General features: G+C 43.8%; 1 protein-coding gene across 6 annotated transcripts in view; it reads left to right on the top strand.

Annotated features, from left to right (window-relative positions):
• The window catches only part of TTC17 (tetratricopeptide repeat domain 17), a 126,926-nt gene extending 112,860 nt beyond the window's left edge, over positions 1-14,066 (top strand). For 5 of the 6 annotated variants that reach the window (XM_027562618.1, XM_027562622.1, XM_027562620.1 and 2 more), the window contains 3 exons: positions 9,344-9,463; positions 10,917-11,060; positions 12,919-14,066. In XM_027562618.1, coding sequence (XP_027418419.1) covers positions 9,344-9,463; positions 10,917-11,060; positions 12,919-13,050 — 396 coding nt within the window. In that variant the 3' untranslated portion in view covers positions 13,051-14,066. Of the gene's footprint in view, positions 1-9,343; positions 9,464-10,916; positions 11,066-12,918 lie in introns of all 6 variants that reach the window. The other variant, XM_027562619.1, reaches the window with a different exon arrangement.
• Positions 14,067-14,313: the final 247 nt, after the last annotated feature.

Genomic DNA, 14,313 nt, shown 5'->3' with positions numbered 1-14,313 from the left:
GTGCTGCCCCCAAAGTGCTGCCAGAATGACCAACTGAAACAAAATGCCAACTGAGAGAAAAAGTCCCACTCCTTCTCTCCTTCCAATTGCCTAGCACACATTTGCAGAACTTAACAAGAAGCCTGCTAGCAAAGGAGAAATGTGGTTTGCAGTGTTCAGCCAGAACTTCACAAAGAAGATTGTACAATTTTGGATATGCATTGGAAAGAAAATAGCTTAAGAAATATAACAGCAGCCATTCATTCAACAAATATGTAGCAAAGACCTGCTTTGTGCAAAATACTTTTCAAGGGCTTGACATAAATCAGTGAAGAAAAATTAAGAGGGCAGGCAAAGATCTCTGCCCTCATGGAGACAGAAAGGACAGATTACCTATAGAGGAATGTGACTAAATGTTTCTCATCAGTTCAGTCACTCAGTCGTGTCCGACTCTTTGCGACCCCATGAATCACAGCACGCCAGGCCTCCCTGTTCATTACCAACTCCCAGAGTTCACCCAAACTCTTGTCCATTGAGTCGGTGATACCATCCAGCCATCTCATCCTCTGTCGTCCCCTTCTCCTCCTGCCTCCAATCCCTCCCAGCATCAGAGTCTTTTCCAATGAGTCAACACTTCGCATGAGGTGGCCAAAGTACTGGAGTTTCAGCTCTAGCATCATTCCTTCCAAAGAAATCCCAGGGCTGATCTCCTTCAGAATGGACTGGTTGGATCTCCTTGCAGTCCAAGGGACTCTCAAGAGTCTTCTCCAACACCACAGTTCAAAAGCATCAATTCTTCAGTGCTCAGCCTTCTTCACAGTCCAACTCTCACATCCATACATGACCACAGGAAAAACCATAGCCTTGACTAGACGGACCTTTGTTGGCAAAGTAATGTCTCTGCTTTTGAATATGCTATCTAGGTTGGTCATAACTTTCCTTCCAAGGAGTAAGCGTCTTTTAATTTCATAGCAACTGTCTAGTCCAGATGACAGTTTTGGAAGGATACTGGGCCCCCTAGAATTGTGGCCCCTCCAATGACAGAAGAGTATAGGCACTTAAAGAACTGGAAAAAGTTAACCAAGAGCCCTACCCTAAAAGAACTTTTCTGTGTGATAACTAAAGAAAAGCTATCTGAAGCAAAGGAAGATTTACTAAGCAAATAAAATTACACAGGTATACAAACCGAAACAAACACTGTAGAAAACAGTTTGAGGTTTCTTTTTTAATGACAAAACAAATTCTGGACAAATGTACATTTGAGAGTGGGATGAACAGAGTTAAGGTATTTAAAGGCCCTTTTCGTGTTCAGGAGGAGTGAGTTAGTATGTTGCTTGGACTTTAAGTTAAAAACTGAGTAGAAATTTAAGGGTAACCTTTTAAAAAATGTGCAAATCCAAAACCTGTGAGGATAGAATAATGGAGTAAGAAGAGAAGGACCAAAAAAAAAAGGAAAAAAGCATTCAAAAATCTGGATAAAAGAAACCAAGAAATATACTAACAGTCTTTTAAATAATCTACAATGTAAATCACACTAATGTCAAATTGGGAATTTTTTAAAGGAGCTATGTATTTTTTTAAGTCATACCTAAAACATAATAGAAATGTTGAAAATAATGGGAAAATACTAATCAAAAATGAATATACTATCAAAAGGTAGTAAAGACAGTTACATTAATTACCTGAAAAGATATATTTCAGAGCAGAAAAATTATTAGGGTCAGAGAGAATGACCATGTAATGATAAAAGCTTTAATTCACCAGAAATATATACCAGAAAAAGAAGTGCAAAAAGGCAAGATGGTTGTCTCAGGAGGCCTTACAAATAGCTGAGGAAAGAAGAGAAGCGAAAGGCAAAGGAGAAAAGGAAAGATATATTCATCTGAATGCAGAGTTCCAAAGAATAGCAAGAAGAGATAAGAAAGCCTTCCTGAGTGATCAATGCAAAGAAATAGAGGAAAACAATAGAATGGGAAAGACGAGAGATCTCTTCGAGAAAATAAGAGGTACCAAAGGAACATTTCATGCAAAGATGGGCACAATAAAGGACAGAAACCGTATGAACCAAACAGAAGCAGAAGATACTAAGAAGAGGTGACAATAATACACAGAAGAACTATACAAAAAAGATCTTAGTGACCCAGATAACCACAGTGGGGTGATCACTCACCTGGACCCAGACATCATGGAGTGCAAAGTCAAGTGGGCCTTAGGAAGCATCATTACAAACAGAGCTAGTGGAGGTGAAGGAATTCCAGCTAAGCTATTTCAAATCCTAAAAGATGATGCTGTGAAAGTACGACATTCAATATGCCAGCAAATTTGGAAAACTCAGCAGTGGCCACAGTATTGGAAAAGGTCAGTTTTCTTTCCAGTCCCAAAGAAGGGCAATGCCAAAGAATGTTCAAACTACCGTACAATTGCAGTCATCTCACACGCTAGCAAAGTAATGCTCAAAATTCTCCAAGCTAGGCTTCAACAGTACATGAACTGAGAACTCCAGATGTTCAAGCTGGATTTAGAAAAGGCAGAGGAACCAGAGATCAAATTGCCAACATCTGCTGGATTATCAAAAAAGCAAGAGAGTTCCAGAAAAATGCCTACTTCTATTTCATTGACTATGCTAAAACCTTTGTGTGGATCACAACAAACTATGGAAAATTCTTCAAGAGATGGGAATAGCAGACCACCTTACCTGCCTCCTGAGAAATCTGTATGCAGGTCAAGAAGCAACAGTTAGAACCAGATGTGGAACAACAGACTGGTTCCAAGTTGGGAAAGGAGTAGAACAAGGCTGTATGTATACTGTCACCCTGTTTATTTAACTTATATGCAGAGTACATCATGCAAATGTGAGGCTACATGAAGCATAAGCTGGAATCAGGATTGCCAGGAGAAATATCAATAACCTCAGATATGCAGATGAAACCACCCTTATGGCAGAAAGCGAAGAGGAACTAAAGAGTCTCTTGATGAAAGAGGAGAGTGAAAAAGTTGGCTTAAAACTTAGCATTCAAAACTCTAAGATCATGGCATCCAGTCCCATCATTTCATAGCAAATAGATAAGAAAACAATGGAAATCATGACAGACTTTATTTTCTTGGGCTCCAGAATCACTGCAGGTGGTGACTGCAGCCGTGAAATTAAAAAACGCTTGCTCCTTGGAAGAAAGGTTACGATAAACCTAGACAGCATATTAAAAAGCAGAAACATTACTTTGCCAACAGAGGTCCGTACAGTAAAGGCTATGGTTTTTCCAGTAGTCATGTATGGATGTGAGAGCTGGACCATAAAGAAAACTGAGCACCAAAGAATTGATGCTTTTGAACTGTGGTGTTGGAGAAGACTCTTGAGAGTCCCTTGGACTTGAAGGATATCCAACCAGTCAACTCTAAAGGAAATCAGTCCTGAATATTCATTGGAAGGACTGATGCTGAAGCTCCAGTACTTTGGCCACTTGATGCAAAGAACTGACTCATTAGAAAAGACCCAGATGCTGGGAAAGATTGTAGGCAGCAGGAGAAAGGGACAACAGAGGATGAGATGGCTGGATGGCATCACCGACTCCATGGACCTGAGTTTGAGCAAACTCTGGGACTTAGTGATGGACAGGGAAGCCTGGCATGCTGCAGTCCATGAGGTCACAGAGTCAGACACTACTTAGCAACTGAACTGACTGATAAACCTTATGCATACCCAGTAAGATAACCTCAAAATATATAAAGAAGAAAATGATTGATTTAATGAAACAAACTGACAAACCAACACACACACACCTTTTTCTGCTGCTGATAAGCCAGTCAGTCCATTTGAATTTATATTCATAAGTATTAGTCTGTGGTCTAGCTTCAGGAGAAGCTAGACCTCACCCAAATTAAAGGAGAAAAATTATGAAATCATTTCAGTAGATTGCATTTGATAAAATTCAGTACATTCATAAACTAAAGGTAATGCAAATTAAGAATAGAGAAGAATTTCTTTAATCTGATGAGAAAAATCCACAAAACATTTTTATCAAAGATAATCCTTAATGGGAGAAATATTTTAAATAATTCTTTGAAGTCAGGACTGAACTGAACTGGTAATGCCCACCATTACCCCTTCTTCTCAGCATTGTACTGAAAGTCCTAGCATAAGTATTAGGAAAAAAAAAAACACATTGTTCAGAAATGATGTGATTATCTGCGTCAGTCAGTTCAGTTCAGTTCAGTCGCTCAGTCGTGTCCAACTCTTTGCGACCCCAAGAATCGAAGCACACCAGGCCTCCCTGTCCATCACCAACTCCCGGAGTTCACTCAGACTCACGTCCATCGAGTCAGTGATGCCATCCAGCCATCTCATCCTCTGTCGTCCCCTTCTCCTCCTGCCCCCAATCCCTCCCAGCATCAGAGTCTTTTCCGGTGAGTCAACTCTTCGCATGAGGTGGCCAAAGTACTGGAGTTTCAGCTTTAGCATCATTCCTTCCAAAGAAATCCCAGGGCTGATCTCCTTCAAAATGGAGTGGTTGGATCTCCTTGCAGTCCAAGGGACTCTCAAGAGTCTTCTCCAACACCACAGTTCAAAAGCATCAATTCTTCAGCGCTCAGCCTTCTTCACAGGCCAACTCTCACATCCATACATGACCACTGGAAAAACCATAGCCTTGACTAGACGGACCTTTGTTGGCAAAGTAATGTCTCTGCTTTTGAATATGCTCTCTAGGTTGGTCATAACTTTCCTTCCAAGGAGTAAGCGTCTTTTAATTTCATGGCCGCAGTCACCATCTGCAGTGATTTTGGAGCCCAAAAAAATAAAGTCTGACACTGTTTCTCCAACTATTTTCCAAGAAGCGATGGGACCGCATGCCATGATCTTTGTTTTCTGAATGTTGAGCTTTAAGCCAACTTTTTCACTCTCCACTTTCACTTTCATCAAGAGGCTTTTATTATCTGCATAGCAAACCTAAAAGAATCTACACACAAATTTTTAGAAGTAACAATGTGTTATCAAGGTAGTTGCCTGTAAAGTCAGTAAATAAAAATGTTATATTTCTATACAGCAGCAATAAATATTAGAAAACATAATTTTAACATGTATTTACTTTGTTACAAAAATATAATGTTCTCCTCCAAAAAATTTATATAAAATTCCCAGTACTAAATCTAACCAGAAAGTCGTAAGGCCTACGTGCAGAAAGTGATAAAACTTTACTGAAAGACATTTTAAAAGCCCTAAATAAGCAGAAGGGCATGTAATGTTCACAGATAAGACACACACCATAAACACATCCGTTTTCCACAGTTTGACTTATAGAGTCAGTTCTGTTATGATCAAAATAACAGGGTTTTGGTTTTTGTTTTGTTTTGTTTTTATGGCTTTTTTGAATACCAGATCTTTACATATTTATATGGAAGGGTAAAAAATAGATATGACATTCATGAAAAGAATAAGGTTGTGAGAATCGCCCTACTTTTATGAAAAATTGTAAAATAAAACATGCCATTTACTCAAGGAATAAACAAAAATAACAAAGGTGAATAAAAGCCTGTATAAGTCTCCAGCTTACATAGAGCTATGCAAGATCATTGGGGAGGTGAGGGCTATTCAGGAAGCTTTCTAGGGCAGTTACTTAATTTCAGTCGGCCCCTCACATCCTACACAAAAAATGAATTCCACATGAATTAAGGACTCAGACATCAAAAACAAAACTTTAAAATATGAGAGATGATCTTTCTGGCCTTGAAGTACAAAAAGATTTCTTGAAGAAGATAATAAAAGCACAAGCCAGAGAAGAGAATGTTAATAAGTTCAACTACATTAAAGTTTAAAATGTTTTAATTAAAGACATTTTTTTAAATTAAAAAGCCAGAGTAAGGAAAATTCATGTAACACACTTAGCTTATAAGGATTAATATGCAGAGCATGGAAATAAAGTGATGAGAAAGATAAACGAGATAGAAAAAAGGTATAGAAAAGATATTAACAGACATTTGACAGAAAACAATAAGACCAATGTGTTTATGACCAATAAAGAAGAAACAGTTCTCAATCTCACTAATAGAAAATGCAAATTAAGGCTACAGTAAGATACCGTTTCACCCCCACTGATAATACTAAGAATTAGAAAGGCTAGAAAGCAGGAGGCACTTTTAAACATTGCTGATAGGACTGTAACTTGTCGTAACACCTTTAGGAAGCAGTTTAGCTTTCTCCTGGATGTTTGCACATCTGGGATGTAGCAGTTCCACTCCCATGTATACAGACTAGAGAAACTCTTTGCACATTTATTGACAACAGGAAGTAACTCAAACCCCTCCCCCCATTTACAGAAAACGGATAAACACATTACGGTATATTCACTTAATGGACATTTAATTGTGTATAAAGGAAATTGAGTGAACTAAGAACTACATTTAGCAACATGGAGTGCTTAAGAGTGTTGAGTAAAAACCCCCAAGTCCCAGAAGACTGCTTACAGTATTATACCATGTTTACAATGCACAGGAAGAAGTAAACTAAGCGTTGCATTGTTGGGGTAAATATGTGTATGTGTGTGATAGAACAGTGTTTAAAAAGAGCGGTGGGGTCATAAACACAACACTTGGGATAACGTGTGCCTCTGGAGCAAAGCCAGGAGGACGCACCGTGAAAGGACACGCAGGTAGACGCACGGTAACTCGCCACCCCGCGCCTCCATTTACAGGAAACATAACACATTACAGTACGTTCACCTAGTGGGTGAGGCGACTGCATGAACTAAAAACTATGTTCAGCCTCATGGGGGAATCTTAGGAGGGTAGTAGTTTCTGGGATATTTATTATTTTATGCTTTACAGCATAAGTGTATATTTTATGTAATTACATATTATCTATGTGTATATTTATAACACACATATATAACCTATATATATGTGTTCCTTGGAGTGTGTCATATATTGGCAGTAAGTGTGTTAGTCACTCAGTCACATCCGACTCTTTGTGACCCCATGGACTGTAGCCCGCCAGACTCCTCTGCCCACGGAATTTTTCAGGCAATACTGGAGTGGGTTGCCATCTCCTACTCCAGGTATGTTCTTTGGAATGTGTCAGATGTTGGCAGTAAAGAAAGGTAATTTTATTTTCTTTAAAAACAAAAACACAACAAAAGAATCCTTTTGATAAGCCAGTCAGAAGGATCAAGCCATTGAGGAGGAGGGATACATCAGGCTAGCTTCAGAGTTGTGTGCAACCCCACTCACACCAAGAAGCAGTGGAGCAATGCCAGCAGATTATTCAAGGAAAGAATGGGCCACGGTTATATCCAGCCAGCTGTGTTTCAGGCATAAAGGCTACAAAGTTCTGAATGTATACGATTGGATTAGTTTGTTAGGGCTGCCATAACAATATGGCCAGCTGCTGCTGCTGCTAAGTCGCTTCAGTCATGTCTGACTCTGTGCAACCCCATAGACAGCAGCCCACCAGGCTCCTCCGTCCCTGGGATTCTCCAGGCAAGAACACTGGAGTGGGTTGCCATTTCCTTCTTCAAGGCATGAAAGTGAAAAGTGAAAGTGAAGTCGCTCAGTCATGTCCCAACTCTTAGCGACCCCATGGACTGCAGCCTACCAGGCTTCTCTGTCCATGGGATTTTCCAGGCAAGAGTACTAGAGTGGGTTGCCATTGCCTTCTCCTTCATTTCTTCTTCTTCTACTACTGCCGGCAGGGTGACTTAACAGAAATGTATCCTCTCAGTGCCGGAGGCTACAAGTTGGGGATCCAGGTACCAGCAGGGTTGTTTTCTTCTGAGGCCTCTCTCCTTGGCTTGCAGCTGGCTACCCTCTAGGCAGCTGTTCAAGTGGTCATCGTCTGCACAGAGGACTCTGATGTATCTCCTCCTCTTCTCTTCTATAAATCCACTTACATTAGATTTTGTTTAGTCACTAAGTCGTGTCCGACTCTTTTGCCACCCCATGGACTGTAGTCCACCAGGCTCCCCTGGCAAGAATACTGGAGTGGGTTGCCATTTCCTCCTTCAGGGGATCTTCCCGACCCAGGGATCGAACACACATCGCCTGCATTGCAGGTGAATTCTTTACTGCTGAGCCACCTGGAAAGCCAGTTACATTAGATTAGGGCCCTACAGTAATGACCTCATTTTTAACTTAGTCTGCTCTCTAAAGACTTTATTTCTAAATACAGTTGCATTCTGAGATACCAGGGATTGAGACTTCAACATATGACTCTGAGCAGACACAATTCACCCCAAGACAACAATCTCGGGGAAAAATATTCCTATTAACCCTTCTTAAGAAAACTATTAAAAGATAAACTTTAGCCAACCAAAAGATGACTAGGGAAGGCACACAAAAGTAATGTCAATGATCAAGGAATATATTTACATGTAGAACCAACACAAAAACAAGGCAGGAAATAGTATTTATATCACCCTATGTGCCCCGCCAATGAAAAATCATAGAATTACCAAAAGAAAAATAGATTGAAAGAACAAAAATAAGATAGGAAGCAGAGTAAGTTTTCCAGTTGCCTCAACCAGAATGGCTGGGAATTAGAAACATCCATCAAAAGGGATAAATGAAATAGGGAAATTAAAAATTAGATGTAGATTAACCCAATATTAGGCCTAAATTATGGGCTTCCCAGGAGGCACAGTGGTAAAGAATCCATGTGCCAATGCAAGAGACGCAGGAGACAACAGGTGTGACCCCTGGGTCAAGAAGATCCTCCAGAGGAAGAAATGGCAACCCACTCCAGTACTCATGCCTGAAAAACTCCATGGACAGAGAAGCCTCACAGGCTACAGTTTGCAAAGAGTTAGACACAACTGAGCACACAGACCTGAATTAGTAACTAAGGTTTTGTGTATAATAAAGGTAGCGTCACAGTGAGGGAGAGATGAATCAGTCATTAAATAATATTAAGACAGCTTTAGCCATCTGGAAAAAAAATAGATCGGAGCCTTATCTTTTACTTTACACCAAGTTAAATTCTAAGTGGATCAAATATTTAAGTGTGAAAAGTGAAACTACAGCAGTTCTGGGGAAACACATGGTAAAAATTCTTGATAACCTTGGAGTAAACAAGACTTCCCTAACTACAGCTGAAAATCCAGAACCCATTGGAAACAGACTAATAAACCAAACTATGTAGAAATTGAAGATTTGAAAACTATGATCCGGAGAGGTTAAATGTTTATAAAAAAGGCTATACTGGTAGAATCAGGCTTGTGGGATGGTTACTAGGGTCAATGAGAGGGTGAACATAAGGTGCGAGGCAGACCACCAGCGCCAGGTAAACAGCTAAATGGTCCTTAACTTGTGTTGCGATTGCTAATCTTGGTGGTAAATTAGTATGTTATTTAAGAGGCTTTAAGTGACTTTTCCTTTGTAGAACCAGACGTCCTGGGTCCTTTCCAGCATGGCAGCCCTCTACTGGAGAGTGAAAGGCCAAGGGAAGAAGGCGATTGACTGCCTACGCCAGGCCCTCCATTATGCTCCGCACCAGATGAAGGTGAGTGGGGCTCCGAGGGCGTGAGTTTCCATCCCTCAGTCGTTTCCTGTGCCCACTGGTTTATTCTGAGTTTTTATCAACCTTCCTCATGCTCAGAAAGCAGCAAAAGGCTAAGGGTGGGAAACTTAGCGACCCACTTGTGCTGCCACAAGCCTGAGTTTCGCCCACTGTTGTGGCCTCCCCACCTCAGCAAGAGGGGGCGTCGGGGAAGGGCTTCAGGATCCCGGAAAAACACTGTATCAGGAACAGGCACGGCTGAGTCGTAAACGCAGCTCTAAGGGCAGCTCCGCCTCTCACTGCCTTTGTGATTACCTGTGACCTCTCAGGACCTCTGTAACCTCAGGCAGGTTCTTCCACCTCTGTGACCTCATATAGTGCCGTGTCTCTGGGTGTCGAGCAAGGACAAACATGGGTCTTTTCCTACAGAAGAGCCCAGGGATACCGAACAATGGAATATAGACACCAGTGTCTCAGGTTACACGTCTAAAGGGTGCTTCCCAGGTGGCACCAGTGGTAAAGAGCCCGCCTGCCGATGCAGGAAACACGGGAGACTTGGGTTCTATGCCTGGGCCCGGAAGATCCCCTGGAGGAGGGCATGGCAGCCCACTCCAGTGTTCTCGCCTGGAGAATCCCATGGACAGAGGAGCCTGGCAGGCTACAGTCCATAGGGTTACAAAGAGTTGGACACTACTGAAGCGACTGAGCACACATCTAAAGGGAATTAATATTTGTGATAATAATACTGCAACTTTTTCAGCCCATCATCCTGTGCTCTATACTTCTAGGCTATCACTAGGCTCTGCAACAGGAAGGGCCAGGACGCTGGATCAGGGGTCAGGGAACTTTTCTGTGAAGGGCCAGATAGTACAAATTTAGGCTGTGAGGCTAGCCTGCCTCTTGCAGCCACTCAGTTCTGCCATGATAGCGTGAAAACAGCCACAGAAGTACCTCGGGGAATGGGAATGATGAAGTCCTATAAAAAGCTACAGAGTCGGGTAGCAGGCTGGACGTGGCCTATGGCCACAGCGCGCCAGCCCTGCCTCAGAGGGCGCTGTGGTCCTTGCAGAGAACAGCTCGGCTCTGTGACAGTGAGCCTCAGTGTGGACTGTGGACAGAGGCTGGCCACCAGCTACTCCTCACAAGCTGCAGTGTGACCTGGAGCTGGCACCACGATGGAAAGCAGCTGCCTCACTCAGCAGGTTGTTCACCCAGCTGACAGTTTCGTTTGTTTTTTGAGGCAAGACTCTCTCAATGAGAGAAGTGCTGCACGGCTGGGCTGGCACACGCTCCTTCCCCCTCACAGACCCACAGCAGACAGAAGCCCCCACGTCAAGCTGCACGACTCTGTCATTCACCAGGGAACACTGACCACTTTGCTTATGGTCACCACAGCCACGAGTGAAAGCCCAGAAACCAACATTCTTCCCTTCCCGCCTTCTCCCTCCTCTCCCAGGACGTGCCCCTCATCAGCCTGGCCAACATCCTGCACAACGCCAAGCTCTGGAACGACGCCGTCATCGTGGCCACCATGGCGGTGGAGATCGCGCCGCACTTCGCCGTCAACCACTTCACGCTGGGCAACGTATACGTGGCGATGGTGAGGTTGGCCTGGAAGCGGCGCAGACCACCCCTGCTGCATTCTGTCAGGGCCACATCTCTAGTTCCAAACCCTCTGAGTCTCAGTGTCCTCTGGTTTCTGTAAGCTTTGTGTCTAAAGTTGCAGCTCTCCACCACAGGTATAATTCATGGCAGGGGGGTTTGTCGGAGAAGGCAATGGCACCCCACTCCAGTACTCTTGCCTGGAAAATCCATGGACAGAGGAGCCTGGTAGGCTGCAGTCCATGGGGTCGCTAAGGGTCAGGAATGACTGAGCGACTTCACTTTCACTTTTCACTTTCATGCATTGGAGAAAGAAATGGCAACTCACTCCAGTGTTCTTTCCTGGAGAATCCCAGGGACGGGGAAGCCTGGTGGGCTGCTGTCTCTGGGGTCGCACAGAGTCGGACACGACTGAAGCGACTTAGCAGGGGGGTTTGTAAGTTTTTTTAAAAACACAGTAAACTCACCCAAGTATTTGCAACTGTGTAGTTCCTCACCATGAATTTAACACTAACAGGCCCATTGACCTACACTTTTCTGAAGACTACACTTGTTCCAGAAAAGCCTTCCCTCACACTCCAGGTGGACACACACACTCGGGCCCGCTCACTGCCAGGTCAGGCCAGGTCCCCAGGATTGCTCCCATGGTGCCCTGTGCGGATTTCTCTTCTTGTCTCTTCACCTTAGTTTTATAACTTTTGTTTTGAGTATTGGTCTCTCCCACCAGACCAGGAGCTCCTTAGAAGAGAGACTCCTCTTCATCTCCCTGTTCCTCGCACTTCACAGGGTTTGGCACATAGTAAGTAGGTGCTCACCAAAGGTTTAATGATTGGCGGAATGCCACTAGTTCCCTGGGATACCATTTACAGCCAAAATGGCAAAGCCATCATCCAGAACCCTGTTGGGGTCAGAAGAAGGACCAGTTTCGGAACTCAAAGTCCCAGGGGTCCCCCAGAAGCTGTCATAGCTGAATCTAACATAAGAGTCATGCCATCCACTTTCATCCAAGTTTAGGGTCCCACATGAGGCTCTTTCCAAGGTGCTCTTGATAAAGGTTAACATAACGAGCAGATTCAGGCTCCAAGTTTTGTGTGTCATCCTTGACTTCAAAGGCAGGAAATTTAATTTGGCCAGGTAGGTCTTGCTGAATGTGCAGATTTTCCTCTCTGCTTCTTAAAATTGAAGAATCTATTTTCGTTCCCAGTAAATGCAAAATTTGCTGCTATGAATGAGGAATTCTGCCTCTCATTTGGCTGGAAGGAGTCATTTAAGCGGTAGACTCGGGCTCTTCTTCGGGAGTGTTAGTCTAAGTAAAAGGCGAACGCCTTCTGTGTGGCAGTGATCATTTCCAAACCACGTTCATTTTTTTCAAGTGTTAGGGAGAATAAGAAACGGCTTCAAAATTTATAAGTCTAATTGAGATACCTGACCTGACTTCTTTCCAGTTACAGTAGAAAATTCAAACAGATGCAAAATAAGCTTTTGCTAGACATAGTTCTAGAGGTTTCTGTGAGGATTACAGGAAGGGATTCCACGCAGCACCTAGCTCTGCCCCTGGCGCGCAGCAGGGCTCGGTGACAGTGGCTCCTGCTGTTGCTCCGTCGTGGGGCCAGGTCTCTGCAGAGCTGGGCCCCCTTTGCCTCTGGCTCCTGGGCTGCGCCATAGTTCTCTCAGTCTGTGGCCTCAGGGTGGAGGCAGTTGTCCCTGCACCTCAGTTTTCCTCAGATTTAGATGCACTGAGAGAATACCGCAGGACCGTCACCGCCACAGACGCGCTCTTCAGGAAAAAAGACGTCACCACATCTGTTGAGTCTGGTGGCCATACCCCTCTCACTCTGTCCCTCTGCCCCTCACAGGAAGAGTTTGAGAAAGCACTGGTGTGGTACGAGTCTACCCTGAAGCTGCAGCCCGAGTTTGTCCCCGCCAAGAACCGAATCCAGACCATCCAGTGTCACTTGATGCTGAAGAAGGGCCGGCGCTCTCCTTAGCTCATCCCTCCCGCCTCTCCTGTCTCTCTTCTCATGCTCTTCAAAAAATGAATAAGAAGCCAATCATTGTCAGTATCTGCTTTTAATGATGTGTGTGAAAATAACTGAATAAGACATATTACAGGACTTTTACATATGTGGGAATTGTTTTGGTTTTGTTTTTAAGTTCCTTCTTTCCCCCGGCCAGCCTCAGAAACATAAATTTCTTAAAAGGAAAATGCAGCTTCAAGATATTGTGTAAATACTGAGCCAAGACATTTCTGGAGCCGTGCTCTGTCTCCAAAACCTCGATGCCTTTAGGGCTCTTCTCAGTGGTCCAGCCAGCCTCCTCCGCTTCGGTGGAGGACGAAGCCACACGGCACCTTCCCTGCTTCTCGTCGCAGCCTCTGTTGTCCGTGGAAATGCAGAAGCCCGTCCGGCGCCCGTCAGCAGGAAGCACTGTCCTCGCTCTCCCACTAGCTCCACGCTGCCCCCGGCCTTGGCCGTTCCGTGCTGCTACATTACAGACTCTCAGAGGTAGTTTGCGGGGGGAGGGAGGAAGGGGAAATGATTTTAGAAACAAAATATTTACAACAACAGAAACCCTTAGGATCGCCTGACCTTCGTGCAGTTCTTTATGTTGGGGAGGGAGGGGGGCTGAGAAGGGGAAATCAGCAGTGTACAACATCGCTATCCTTTGTACTTAAATCGCAGATCACAAGGAAACCAATGCGTTGACATCCTATATAACAGGTTTATATATATAGAATATGTGTATTTGAAGCCCTCAGCAGACTGAGTCTGTGTTTTACTAATTCTTTGTTCGCCATGTTACCCATCTTGGAATGAGGCGTGAGTGTCAGCTTCCGCTCCCTGAGGCCTTCAGACGGAGCCGCTCAGGAGAGAGAGGAGCCACGGTTGAGTGTTTCCTTACAATGCTTATACGTCTGGTCCCAGGAGAGTCAGAAACTCCAGGCATTTGGGAATCTTCAAGGGCACATACTGAGGACAAAAATAAAAGTCGTTTATGAACAAAACAGGTCTGTGGCATGGTTTTTCTTTGGAATCAGGCTCATGCGGGCAGCTCTGAAGCCTCACTGTAATCCTGGGTCAGATCTTCTCACATCCTACGTGGTCTTCTCTTTTTCCACAACATAAAGTGAGCGGAGAAATAGTCCATCACTAGGTTTTACGGTTGACCTTACACAATACATTTGATCACGAAAGATGCACAGTCAGCAGATGTTCAGAGTTGGCATTCGACCTTCCAGGGAAAAGAAGAAG

The sequence above is a fragment of the Bos indicus x Bos taurus genome, chromosome 15 (assembly GCF_003369695.1).
Source record: "Bos indicus x Bos taurus breed Angus x Brahman F1 hybrid chromosome 15, Bos_hybrid_MaternalHap_v2.0, whole genome shotgun sequence".
NCBI classification, from domain to species: Eukaryota; Metazoa; Chordata; class Mammalia; order Artiodactyla; family Bovidae; genus Bos; species Bos indicus x Bos taurus.
This window is presented reverse-complemented; position numbering and strand designations above follow the sequence as displayed.